The sequence below is a fragment of the Glycine max genome, chromosome 2 (assembly GCF_000004515.6).
Source record: "Glycine max cultivar Williams 82 chromosome 2, Glycine_max_v4.0, whole genome shotgun sequence".
NCBI classification, from domain to species: domain Eukaryota; kingdom Viridiplantae; phylum Streptophyta; class Magnoliopsida; order Fabales; family Fabaceae; genus Glycine; species Glycine max.
In genome coordinates, this window is record NC_016089.4 from 33,960,080 (window position 1) to 33,974,491 (window position 14,412).

At 33.8% G+C, this 14,412-nt stretch overlaps 2 protein-coding genes across 2 annotated transcripts; one reads left to right on the plus strand and one right to left on the minus strand.

The window, feature by feature from the left end:
• Window positions 1–1,209: 1,209 nt before the first annotated feature.
• LOC102669988 (uncharacterized) lies at window positions 1,210–3,502 on the minus strand. The gene is made up of 4 exons (XM_041007380.1): window positions 3,370–3,502; window positions 3,037–3,259; window positions 1,889–2,271; window positions 1,210–1,414 (listed from the first exon to the last, which is right to left on the minus strand). The coding sequence occupies exons 1-4, from the start codon at window positions 3,480–3,482 to the stop codon at window positions 1,315–1,317; spliced, it is 819 nt and encodes a 272-aa protein (XP_040863314.1). The 5' UTR covers window positions 3,483–3,502; the 3' UTR covers window positions 1,210–1,314.
• Window positions 3,503–8,393: 4,891 nt separating this feature from the next.
• LOC100786801 (probable glycosyltransferase STELLO2) lies at window positions 8,394–13,167 on the plus strand. The gene is made up of 3 exons (XM_003519023.5): window positions 8,394–10,520; window positions 11,617–11,743; window positions 12,391–13,167. The coding sequence occupies exons 1-3, from the start codon at window positions 8,839–8,841 to the stop codon at window positions 12,859–12,861; spliced, it is 2,280 nt and encodes a 759-aa protein (XP_003519071.1). The 5' UTR covers window positions 8,394–8,838; the 3' UTR covers window positions 12,862–13,167.
• The last annotated feature ends 1,245 nt before the right edge of the window (window positions 13,168–14,412 follow it).

A 14,412-nucleotide genomic window follows, 5' to 3' on the forward strand; every position in this document is an offset into this window, starting at 1 on the left:
ATATTATATAATTTGATGTTAATAAATAAAATTTAATATATACAAACTACAAATAATTTTTCACAGAAAAGAACTCAAAAAAATAATTATATGCCAATGCTAGAGGAGAACTTTTTTGAACGTATCTTCATCAATAATAATATTTTTACAACAAATTTTAGTACTATTTTTATATCTCTCCATCACCTTATTCATTGTATTTTATGTTTCTCTTTTTTCTTCCTTTCTAGAAAATATCCCATTGCTTTATTCAACGGCTTCAAACATTTGTAAAAGATTTCACAAAAATGTTCTGTAAAAATCAGACATTTTTTCCTGTCACAACACCATACCTCTCGTCTAATTGATTTTTTAACTACGGATGACTCAATTCTTGCTTTTATTAGATTTCATGAAATTAAGAGGAAAATACATTTCACGATCTTGTAAGATATCCTCAACGAATTACTTCTCTTAAATGTCAATTTCAAGACACTAGTCATAACTTAATATGTAAGGGGGCGCGCAAAAGTCGTCAATTTAACATTTTCAATATTTTTTTTACCGTACATTTTAAATATATTCTATTTCTTCCGCACATTTTCAATATATTCTATTTCTTCCACCTTTGAGTTTTATATTTTCATCACACAACAGGACATATTGAATATGGAGAATAACAAGAGCTGAAAATACCAAGAACTAAACCAATATATAGTTAAACGATGGTTATTGATTTCTATACTACATACGGACAGCAAGCACAGCATTATATAAGACCAAAAAAACGATCGTTATTCATATGGAGAACATAAAAAACCTCTAGAATACTATATAATAATTGGGCTACAGCAAAATTTCCCTGTTATATTTTAGGGATATATATACCTGAATTTGCACCGAAATATGATATACCTATCCGTGTGGTGTGAGTATACTTAATCCACTATACTCTAGCTAACATATACCTCCTTATGCTAACTTCATCCAGTTATCTGTAAGAAAAATATTATTTGTTTTCCAAAAGCAATACGATACACAATTAGGAAATAAAATCCTCTAAGTAGAGAAATATTCATGAAGCAATCTAACGTTTTTTTTTTAACATAAATAAGATTTATTAAATAAGCTCAAATGGAACACAAATGAAGCAATCTAACATCTAACATGTGATCAGGGGAAAAGTTAAGGATATTAATGAAGTGTGAAATATTTAAATTGTACGTTGTTATAATCATAGATGACTCTCAATTAGTTATTACTCCTATAATTCATTATATTTGCATGAATCATGATTAAATGATGGTACCGAATTTCATACTATAAAAATTAAACTCAAATTAATTGGTGAACAATAAAAATGTGTACCATGTAAACATAGGGATCATAACGCCCGCCCGAGCCTGATCTTTTCACAGCATCCACCCTCAACAACCTACACACAGTTCTTCGTAGCATGAGACAACAAAATTAAGTAGATTTATATGAAAAGAACATTATACATAAATTATTTGGTAGATTCTATTAGTTGAAATTTATCAGAAATTAAGATTTAAAATCAAAGAAATTGAGAGTGAGGCTCAATTTTTAACCAATTTTGAATAACAGTGTGTTTGTTAAACATTTTTGTGTACAAAAAATCCGAAGAGTTTAACTCACTTTCAGTGTTATCTAGTCCATGCTTGTTTTCACTGGAACATTTCAAACCACGAGTGATCACAGTATCACAAAATCAAACGGTTAGTGATCGATTGAAATTTTGAATTCAGTTCGTAAATATAACCAAAATCGCCCTTCATTCCGCTGAAATCAAACAAACTAAACCTATTGGATTTAAATCTCGTAAAAGTTTATGTTGCATGCCACAATCTGCGTGTGTGTGAGAAAGAGTGAGAGACAGAGATTATACATTCGCAGAGCTTTGCTAGTGTCAGGGCTGTCACCGAGCATTTGACGGATCTTCACTTCAGAGGAGCCACCGCAACAAGAGAGCAGCTTCAGTATAGCTTCGCCGCGCCGATGCAGGTGCGGCGAACCGGCGCCGCGACGCTTCGCCGCCGCCGCCGTCTCGCGATTGATTCCGGCCACACTCACAATTGCGCCTCTGCATCTCTTAGCGTAGCGCAAGCTTCTCTCACTGGAGATCCCGCTCGAGCTGCTCGACAAACACGACGAGGCCTCGCCGGAGACCGAAGCCGGAGACAGCACCTTCTCCGCCTCGCCGACGTTCGGCTTCCGGTCGCCGGAGCACGACGTGGTCCACGCGACCTTGGTCCGAATCTTCCTCGCAATCTTTCACAAACCAAAACTTCTCAGTTTTAATTACATCGTGAACTGAATCAAACAATCGAGAAATTCATAACACATAAATCGCAATTTTCAAATTCTCAACCAAATGTATATATCGTAAGTGAACTGAATAAAACAATTGAGAAATTCGTAACATAAATCGCAATTATCAATCAAATGTTTAGATCTCTGATCTTTTTAACACTGATCTCGCTGAAACTCAGTTGAACATTATCAAATCTAACCAAAACAGCATAGGAAATATCCAGAAACAATTGCAAAAACAGAATGAATCTCATTAGAAGAATCAGTGAAGTAAATTTTCAGATAACACAGAGTTGTTTGTTTTCGTTCTGCTTCCAAAACACGAACACATAACGAAGCGAAACAAACTCTAAATTAGAATAGACGAGAAGGAGCATTACAAAATCCAACCGAAAAAGCATAGAAAATATTCATACACAATAACAAAAACAGAATGAATCTCATTAGAAGAATCAGTGAAGTGAATTTTCAGATCACACAGAGTTATTTTGCTTTTGCTCTGCTTACAAACACAAACACATAACGAAGCGAAACAAACTCCAAACTAGAATCGATGAGAATGAAAAAAACAGAATGATTCTCATTAGAAGAATCAGTCAAGTGAATTTTCAGATCACGCATATTTGTTTGTTTTCGTTGTGCTTCCAAACACAAACACATAACGAAGCGAAACAAACACAAAATAAGAATCGATGAGAAGGCACATAGAAAAGTAGAATCGACCTTGAGCTTCATCTGATCGTAACGCGTGACAGCAGAGGACGACACGCTGCCCGATTTGATGTCTTTCTCCGAGGAATCGCCATCGTCGTCATCGTCGTCGTCGTCCTCGGTGAGCGAGGAAGACGAAGATTTATAAGAACCGTACGAAACCGAGATCTCTCTGAACCTCTTGCTTCCACTTCTTCTCTCTAGAAGCGCATCGCCGGAATAATCAGAGTGAAACCTTTCAGAGAGCCAGAAAATTTTATGAAAACAGAGTGAGCGAGTGAGTGAAGATCGAAACGAAGATGAGAAACTAAGAAATGTAATGCGAATCGAGAATGTTAATGTTACTTTGGAGTTGAAAGCGAGGGAGAGAGAGGTGTGGTGTTGAGAAGAAGCAGAGACGATGCAACCGTTCGTTCTACGGAGCTCGGAAACGAAGACATTGTTTCCTTGGGTTGCATTCTTCACTCTTTTTCTTCTCTCTCAAGCTTTTTGAAAATTTCGCGGGTTTATTAAAATCTTTTCAAATTTTTCTCTCTGTCAGCGTGTGCCGCGTGTGTACACTACTAACTAACAGTTTTTAATTTTTCATTTTTTTTGTTAGCCTTTTTCAGACAAGCTTAGAAAATTTATTTCACGAGAACATATAGTAAATTTTAATAGTTTAATGCTTACATAGATAATATAATACTACTATACGACTATTAAAGGAGTGTGTGTAAGAAAATAAATAAATTAATGTGCACAAGAGTTGAACACAAGATGTTTTTATTGAGGGTATTCAACTTTACTAGTTGACTTTAATCGTCATTGTTGCCTTGTTTAGAGTTAGATGCTTATGTGAGGAAATGGGAGATATTTTATTTATTTAATTTAAGATAAAGTCTTTCCGTTGTTTACTCTTGAATCTTGATCAATGATAAAGAACAAATTTGGAAATTCGAAGAAAAAGTACCAAAAACACCTTTTTTTCGTGTATTGGATTATGATTTAAAAAAATCTGGTAATATAATGTAATATTTAATTAAGATTTTTAGGATTTTTTTTAAAAAGTTAACAAAATGATTTTTTATAACTTTAAAAAAATCTTTAGATATTAAAAAATTATAAATTTTAATTGATTTTTTTAAAGATGAATTTCATATGATTTTTTAGTAGAAAATACCTCTTAAATAATCTTATCCAAAACCTTAAGATTTTCTTATTCTTTTTTTTTTTTTTTGGCTTAACGTCACATTAATTCTATTATGTATTACAATTATTTTATTTTGAAATATAAAGTTTTAAAAGTTTTATTTTAATCTTTTATGTTTTTAAAATATATCATTTTTTTCAATATTCCATTAGAAATGCTAGTATTGTGTTAACTTTTAAATTTTGAAAAATGATCAAAATGATGTACTTCTATAATATAAAAAATTAGAATAAAACTAATGGATAGTATTTTTAATTCCAGATCCATCTTTTCTTCATTTACTTAGTAATTTTAATTTTTTAAAAAAAAAATAAATAATGATGATTTTTAACCACCTTTATATTAACTTAACTATTCTAAAATTTAAAAAACTAATGGACACTAAGTTTCTAACGAAAAATTGTAAAAAGAACAAAAATGATATATTTCAAAAAACTTAAAAGAGCAGAATAAAACTTTTAACAAAACGATTGCAAAATATAATAGATTCAAAGTGACATTAAACTATTTTAAAATTTAAAAATTAACAGAATACTAATGTTTCTAATGAAAAATTGAAAAAAGAACCAAAATGATTTTTAAAACATAAAGGATTAGAATAAAACTTTTAAAATTTAACTAGCAAACTCGACTTTAGGAATTATTTTTTTTCACTACCTTTTTTTAGAGAACCCCCTAAAATTCCAATGCAAAAACTTTTTATCATCTTAATTGAAGACATAAATTCTATCTCCATAAATGTAGATATAAGACAAAAAAGAAAAAAAAATCACTCTTTTTTAAAATATAATGGACCAAAATTGATATTAGACTTTTTTTTTGTGTTACCTACTTTTCTAATTTTCACCACATTTAACCTCTTCTCTCTTTATTAAAGACAATATAGACTTCTCATAATATTTTAGCAAAGAAGGTCGTTCCAAAGAATTTCTAGTAAAGAAATTCACGTTTTTTTATAAGCCTATATATATAAATATGAAAATATGAAGAATACAGACCTGTGGAGCATAAGGAATGCCTCGTACAAGACACACAACACCAAACACAAGAGCACGTAAAACACAACTATGAGCCTTACGATGGCATTGTAGTCCACCTCTCCACCTCTCAGCAAACAAAAGATCAATACTAAAGTGATCCCAGACATATGTCTTGATGATAAATTTTGCACTAATTTTTGTGAACAAATATAATCCCACAAAATTTAAGAAAGGGGGTAATTCTTGATTTGGAGACCCTTTATATTCTGAATAGATCCTTTATCATGAGTCAATGTATTAAAATTTTTATGTTTGATATAAAAAATATAATTAAAAACATAATCAAACAAATTAATAAAACATATTAAGTAAAAGAAGAGGACACCGTAAGAAGAAAGAGATATAAAAAAAGAAAGATGTTATAGGATATAAGAGTGTTTATTTTACAAACTTTTTTTAAACTTTCATTGTTAATGACTTTGGTATTCAATCTCTACTATTGATAACTTTATCTTTAATCTTCAATGTCAATATGTGATTTTCATCTTTTGATTATCAAAACATTCAAAAGATCAACTTTCAATACTAAAATTGACTCCTAAACCAATTTTTGATGCAATAAAAAAATTGTGGTGTTAACAATATGTTACAAGTGTGATAAATAAATGATAGTTACATTGCACCTTTCAGGAAGTATAAACCATTATGCATATATCTATAGCAATTATGTCATTGTCACCTTTCATAATTATCTATGACTTTTTATGTCTTTAGCATGACTGACTCTACTCATCTTTTTATTTTTTTCTATCTTTTCTTACTGTTTCATTTTCCATTTTTTAATTATTCCGATATTCGGACACATCAACTTGTTATGAAATAACATTGATAGCCTCTACTCGTGTCCTAGCTCGTCTAAGAGCTAGATTTGCCTCAATTGTTTGTCTCTTGCCTTCCGCCTTATTCAAATTAGCTTTTGCTATTTCAAGAGTTTGCTGTGCGTCTTGTGGATCAATGTCACTATCCTTTTCCGCATCATTTACTAAAACAATAATCTCATTATTATTTATTCTAGCAAAACCGCCCATTAGAGCCATCGTTAACCATTGGTCTTTAAGATGTATTCTCAAAATACCTATATCTATGACGGTGGCAATAGGCGCATGATTTGGTAATACTCCAATTTGTCCACTATTAGTAGATAAACAGCTCCTCCAATGATCATAGTCCCGAGCTTCTCTGATTCTTTTAAAGGGTAATATTTCAATTTTTCAACAGAGTTAGGTATGCAAGCTTCAATGTTAACGTCTTTTCAAATCTTATAAATCTATAAAAAAAAATTTAAAATCTTTTAAATTTATACTATTAATTAAGGGAATACCTCCATCTGGTGTCCATAAATGTTAGATAATTTTATCTTTTTTCAATTTTTTTAACTTTTACTACTCTTTTTTAATAACTATCCACCACTCTCATCTTGTTAATTATTTTTTATTAGTCTTATTTTTTATTTTTTAACTTCTAAATCTTGTTTCCCTTTTCTTTTATTTTTATTTAAAAAAATGTAAAGAGCCCCAAATTCTTATAATATAAATTAAAATTAAAATTACAAAATTTTAATCCTAAAAGTTTTTTTTTAAAAATTTGATAAGTCATAACATCCTTATATAATATTTTAAAATTCATAAGACTTTTTAATGTTAAAATAATCTTTTAAAATCTTAATTCATACACCCTTATTATAATATAGAAAATAGAAAATATTTAGAGACTTTTTTTTAATCACTTTCTGCTTTCCCTCTTTTGTTATCAATAATCAATAATGCCAACCCAAATAATGGTATGGGATCATAATTTTCATGAAATCTCATAGAATTGACAAGTGAAACCTTTTTTCCAGAAAACAAAAAATAGTTTTTTAAAAGGAAAAAAAGAAGAGTTACGTTTTAATCTCGCCACAAATTTTCCATATCAAAACTAGCTTAACACCTATAAAAAAGAAAATACTATTATGAAATTTTGTCCTTTAAAGTTAGTATTCATTTCTTCTATAAAATGACACAGGCTCATGCTCTCTCGTTTCTTCTTCTTAATCTACTATACCATAATTTTTAAGTTCTTAAGCATTCTACAATTGTAGCAGAAAAAAATGCTCTCCCTTTTCTTATAAGTTACTACTATTTACTTCAATTTTTATATAAAAATCCAATTGTTATATGCGAACTGATTCCACAAACACAAGAACTGTAAATGCAGAAAGTCATCAGAACAAATTTTTATTTCTAATAACTCCTATAATAATCAGGTCTCACACTTTAAAAAATGCTAAAAATAAGTGTTTAACGGAATGTTTTGATAGCATTTCAGTCCTCTCCAAACTAAACACCCAAGATCCAGGGTTTTCCTTTTTGTTACGAGCCATAACCACTTCTATAGAAACTTGCTGCATATGGCAAAGCATTGATTGAATCGAAATAGACTTGTTAACTACGCTGGCGTCACTTTCACAGAAACCCATCAAACCTTAAAAAAGTGGTCACCACATCGGGTTTAACTGCTTTCTCAAGTCACCTCTACTTTGGAAAGAAATTAATTAGTAACACAAGTCAATGAGAGCCCAGCCCAGCCAAGCAAACCCACAAAACAACCCCCCCAAGTTCCATCTGTCTCCAATAAATCAAGATAAAGTGGTAACGAGACATTAGTATTTTTTTTTGGGCGAAACCCAGATCTAGAAACTAATTTTTCAAGCTAATGAAATCTATTTAAACAATTCATTTCTTTCAATAAATATAGATATTCTTCAAAATATTACACATATATTTTTACCATATTTTTATTTTTAACTAAAATTAATTAAAAATCACAATATTTAAAGATTTCACTTCTTATTTAACAAGATCTACTCATTATTTTATATTTTTAAATGATTTTAAGAGTAAATAGTTCATATAAAAAAGATTGTAAAAATGTTTTAAAATATCTTCCAATTAAAAATCATTGTATATAATAAGTTAATTGATTTTTACAATAATTATTTTAAAAATTATATCTATTATAATTTCTGATAATATAATTTTTGTACATTAATAATTGATAATCCATTAAAATTCGAATTCAAAATTTAAATAATAACAAAGTGCCATGAAATAATTGGTATACTCTATAAAAATGTATTGACATCGCGACTTATAAAGAAATCAACGACATTATAATAAAAACTTCCAATTAATACCCGAACGTGAAGCATTACCTAATAAATCCATTTCCCAACAGCAAAACCACTCATCACACACCATAAAAAATTAAAAAGAAATAAAAAAAAAAAAGGAAAGGAAGATGTTACTACTGAACCAGAAGAAGATTCCACTCCACCAAACTACTTGCAGTTGCATTCAAGCTTAAGGAACCGACACACCTGTCGGCAACCCCAACACTAAGCAAGAGAAAGGAAAAACACTTCACTCCAATTCCAAACCTGTTGCTGAAACCCCAAAAAAACTTAGCAACATTCTATGTTTCTGTTCAGAGGAAAAAAGAAAAAAAACATAGCGTTGTTGTGTTGAGTTGAAACCGATTCAGCTCAAGACTCAGGTCAATCCAAATACACATTTAGAAGTTTCAATTCAATTTTTCAACTCAATGATGGTCCAAGAGCGTTCACTTCCCAAATCAGTGAACCCGAAGCCCCACACGCGAACGGCGGCACTGGCCTCCACGAAGAGCCTCGATTTCTCCGCATGGGTCTCCGACAACCTCGTCAGGATCGTGGCGGTGCTTCTCCTGGTGGCCACCGTCGCCGCCTTGTTCTTCCTCCGCAACGTCGGCGACACCGCCGCGCTGCTCTGCTTCGAGAACCAGGCGCGGGAGCTCGAGAGGATCGCGTACCCGCGCGTGGACTGGTCCGCTATCGCGCCGATCGCAGACAAGACCTCGAAGTTCTCGAGCTTCCGGTCGGAGAAATGGATCGTGGTGTCGGTGTCGGGTTACCCGAGCGAGGCGCTCCGGCGCCTTGTGAAGATGAAGGGGTGGCAGGTGGTTGCGGTTGGAGGGTCCAATACGCCGTCGGATTGGACCCTCAAAGGTGCGATCTTTTTGTCCCTGGAGGAACAGGTCAATTTAGGGTTTAGGGTTGTGGATTACCTTCCTTATGATTCGTTTGTTAGGAAGAGCGTGGGGTATTTGTTTGCGATTCAGCACGGTGCTAAGAAGATTTTTGATGCTGATGATAGAGGGGAGGTGATAGATGATGATTTGGGGAAGCATTTTGATGTGGAGTTGGTAGGGGAAGGTGCTAGGCAAGAGGTTTTGCTGCAGTATAGTCATGATAACCCGAATCGAACCGTCGTGAACCCTTATGTGCATTTTGGGCAGCGTTCGGTTTGGCCCAGAGGGTTGCCCTTGGAGAAGGTGGGGGAGATTGGGCATGAGGAGTTTTACACTCAGGTTTTTGGAGGGATGCAGTTCATTCAGCAGGGGATTTCCAATGGCCTGCCGGATGTTGATTCGGTATTTTATTTTACTAGGAAGTCGGTGTTGGAGACGTTTGATATCCGGTTTGATGAGCATGCACCGAAGGTGGCGCTGCCGCAGGGCATGATGGTGCCGGTTAATTCGTTTAACACGATGTACCATTCGTCTGCGTTTTGGGCCTTGATGCTCCCGGTGTCGGTCAGCACGATGGCGTCCGATGTGTTGAGAGGTTACTGGGGGCAGAGGCTGCTTTGGGAGGTTGGTGGGTATGTTGTGGTTTACCCTCCAACTGTGCATAGGTATGATAGGATTGAGGCGTATCCGTTTTCGGAGGAGAAGGATCTTCATGTGAATGTTGGAAGGTTGATTAATTATTTGATTTCATGGCGATCGGATAAGCATAGGTTGTTTGAGAAGATATTGGATTTGAGCTTTGCAATGGCGGAGGAGGGGTTTTGGACTGAGAAGGATGTGAAGCTTACTGCTGCTTGGCTGCAGGATTTGTTGGCTGTTGGCTATCAGCAGCCGAGGTTGATGTCGTTGGAGTTGGGACGTCCGAGGGCAAATATTGGTCATGGGGATCAGAAAGAGTTTGTTCCACAAAAGTTGCCATCGGTGCATCTTGGTGTTGAAGAAACGGGAACAGTGAATTATGAGATTTCTAATTTAATCCGGTGGAGGAAAACTTTTGGAAATGTTGTGCTTATCATGCATTGCAATGGGCCAGTGGAACGAACTGCTCTTGAATGGAGGTTGCTTTATGGGAGGATATTCAGATCTGTAGTTATTTTGTCCGAAAAGAAGGATGTTGATCTTGTTGTAGGGGAGGGCCATTTGGACTATGCATACAGGTAAGTCTGGTTATATTTTACATTTCCCTCTATCATTAAGTCATATATGATTGTTACTTTGTTACTAGGCTACTTACTAATGGTGTCTTGTAATTTTATCCTAATAAATTCTGAAACTGAATGCTGGCCTCTCATGATTACCTGAGATGGTTCTCTTTTATCAGTAAGAGTAAGGATTGAGAGGCAATAAAAGACTAAAGTTTGTTTAAAAAATAAAATGAAATGAAACCATCTCAAGTAATTGCTTTGGGTCATTGGCTGTTTGGTGAAGTAACATGCAGATAAATGTGCTCAGCTGTTGTGAAATGTGATTAATAGTTAGACAGCAGATAAAATGAAACTTTCCTTCACTTTAGGTAATAGAGATCCAGGAATGAATAACGAAGAAATACTTTATTAGAATTTAGAAGTCAGGGAACAAAACAGAGCCTAAGCTCCTTACATGAGTCCAGAGCATAAGCTCCTAAGAGAAGAGTATTTTCTCATCCCAAATGCCCATGGTCCAGGTCCTCATTCTGGTCCAGAACTCTGAGATGTTATGTAGCTTAAGTCTCTAGCATTGGAAATTTTAGGAGAGGAATGTTAGAAATATTATTTGTTTTTTACGGTGAAGCATTTATTTCTGTCTCTTTAAACTTTTTTGGTTAATCGTGTGAGGATTTGGAAAAAGATTGATTGTTAAATGTTGAACTGTTTCGTTCAAAGGGAGGAGAGGGGAGGGAAAATAAAATCTGCCTGATATTGGAGGGAGGCAAAAGTTGTAAGGGAGGGATTTCAGCCCTCCTATTTTCCTTTTCCCCCTTTAAACTTCTGAACGGAAGATTTTTATCAAAATCCCTCTGTTCCCCTCTCCTCCAACCATACAGTATGCATATGTTAAATATGAGATGGTAGACTCTATCTAGGTGGAGAGGGAAGGAATGAAGAATAATTTATTGAATTAGTGTGTGATCCTCATCTTTAATAACATAAAACAAGTGCACTGTTCTGAAAAATAGTCTCATAAGTAACCAGAGCTGTAGTTGTGAATTTCTTCTGATTGCTTATCTTTTTCCTTCTTGATATAATTTGAATTTTATCCATCTCCTGATTTCAGGTACCTGCCCAAAATTTTTGATCAATTTAGCAGTGCAGAAGGATTTTTGTTCGTTCAGGATAATACCATTCTTAATTACTGGAACTTACTACAAGCAGATAAAACTAAACTTTGGATCACTAATAAGGTATTGCTGTTATATTTTCTCTCACCTACAGTATGGACTCTTATTTTCACATGGTAGATACTCCCCCAATACAAAATCTTCCAAAATTGATAATATAAGGCTCGTTGGCCCCTATTAGGAATGCATGTACAATTATTGTGAGTAGTTTTAATTTAGAGTAGTAAACCTCGTTCTAATCTCTAAAACTGTAAGCATTGGTCAATTTAGTCCTTGACTTTGCCCAGCATCATTTAATTGTCATTTTTAGTTTTTAGGGCAAAATGAGCGTGGAAAATATAGTGGAAAATAAATCCAAGAACTAGAAATTAGGATTTTGTATAGTCAGAGACTAAAGTGACTAACGCCTACAATTTTAAGGACACAAATGGCGATTTACTCTTCAATTTATTGTCAGTGAAGTTGTTCACTTGTTCTACACTATTATCCAATCATACACCATTATTGATATCATATTCAAATTCATTCAGGACAATGTCAGCATGAAAATTTTATATGCCAAAAAATTGATCCGAATTAAATCCTTGTTTCATTGTCTTTTGTTTATGTTATTTTTCCTAGTCAAAGTCAACTTTAAAAGCATAGCTTTAACCCTTAAAAGGCCAGTATAGCACTTCTCTCTGACAATTTACACATTTTCGGGGATTCAGGTATCGGAGTCATGGTCTTCTATATTAACAAATGGTGAGGACTCAGATTGGTTATCACAACAAGCAAGAATGGTACAAAAGGTTGTTAGCATGATGCCAGCCCACTTTCAAGTCAGTTACAAAGAAACAAGTGACAATGACAAGAACCTCCTAATATGCAGTTCTGAGTTGTTCTATGTTCCTCAGCGCCTTATCAGCGATTTTGTTGAGCTTGTTAACCTTGTGGGGGACCTAGAAATCCATCAGAAGGTTGCAATTCCTATGTTCTTTGTCTCCCTAGATTCTCCTCAGAATTTTGACCCCGTTCTTGATAGAATGATCTACAAGCAAAATCCCCCTGCAAATTCCACCACTCTTTATTCTGCCAAAGTCCCTGCTGTTCATCCATTGAGTGTATCAAGTGAGCAAGACTTTATAAAGCTTATCAGAATAATGGCAGAAGGGGATCCACTCCTCATGGAGTTAGTTTGAAAGTAGAACTCTTTCTTCTTGATAATACCTACATGACGAGAGAGGATGCAAGAAACATGTAACACTCAGATAGCGCTCCTACATGGTCTCTTAATCAAAAACAGTGTTACAGTCTTTTTTGTTTCTTGGGTGGTTTTTTAACCCTTCTCTTTCCCCCTCCCCTTTATTGTGCAGATTTGTTCCACAGAAAATGTATCATTCCTGATTTTTTGCCCCTTCTTTTTTTGTGAAAAATGAAATGAAAATGTATTTGTATTCAATATTGCAATTCAAGCTCTCCATTAAGAGATTCTTTTTTGTGATCAACTTGTTGAGCGTCTCATATACAGTGCTTTCAGGGAATTTGCATGTCGATGCAATTATTGACATCAAAGAACCATAATCCTACATATAGATAAGAATTCTGTACAAAGGCTTATTAGCATACATATTCATCCCCGAAACACTACAAAATAATGTCTGAAGAAACAAAAATGTGTGTATTTTCATGCCAAACCTAATTTTGCGTTTACTTCAAGAACTGTTAAATTCTGCCACATATTTAACTAGGAACCTCACAAATATCAATTTATAAAACTATTTAGTGATATGAGCAATGAAAGAATCCATTTCCATGCGAGAAACTCCATCTTCATCCATGGACCTATGGATGGCGTTTTTAAGCCTAACTGCTCTCTCTCGCATCTCATCACCTTCATTTGTTTCCATCAACCTTCTCACAGTATTCTCAACAACTGAAGCACTAACCAATGGATTCCTATGCTCAATGCTTCACAACCAAACCAACCTTGAGCATCTGTGTGGTCAAAACTGTGTTTCTTGGCTGGTCAGAGTGCATAGGCAATGCAGCTATTGGCTCTCCCATGGTTATGCTTTCTAAGCAGGAGTTCCATTCACATTGACTCATAAACCCCCTGTTGAAGAGTGGCTCAGAATTTCCAGTTGGGATGCCCAATCCCTCAACTAGCCCCATGCGAACTCCTCAAATTGGTTATGCAATATTTGCAGTATCCATGGAAGTGCAAGATTCACCCATGAGCATTAATATATTTAGAATTTTAGAATTTTTTTCAATAAAATCCTAGATACAAATTTCCAAAAAAAATAAAAATACACTTAAATATGTTTAAGATTCCTGATAAATGATCGAATTTTATTTTGAATCGCTAACATATTTTTTTTTTGTTTTGAGTTCATGATATATTAACATTTGTTTGAGACAATTTTTCAAGAAAACTTTTGATAAGTGTCATCCACTTATAATTTAATGGTTAGACTAATTTATTGTAATATTTATACATTTATGAACTAAATTTATCATTTAAAAATATAGGTAATAAATTATCAACAAATGCATAATTCAAGGATTAAATATGCTATTGATGCAAGGTGTTTATTTTTGTCTCCATCTGTGAAATTATTTCAACTTAAATATATCTGACATCGACATCTTATAATTGAAAAGATTAACCCGAACATAAGTTATTGTCATCTAGAAAAATGTAAGTTCTTTCCATGATTTTATAATTCAAAGATATTTTTTCAAAGCAT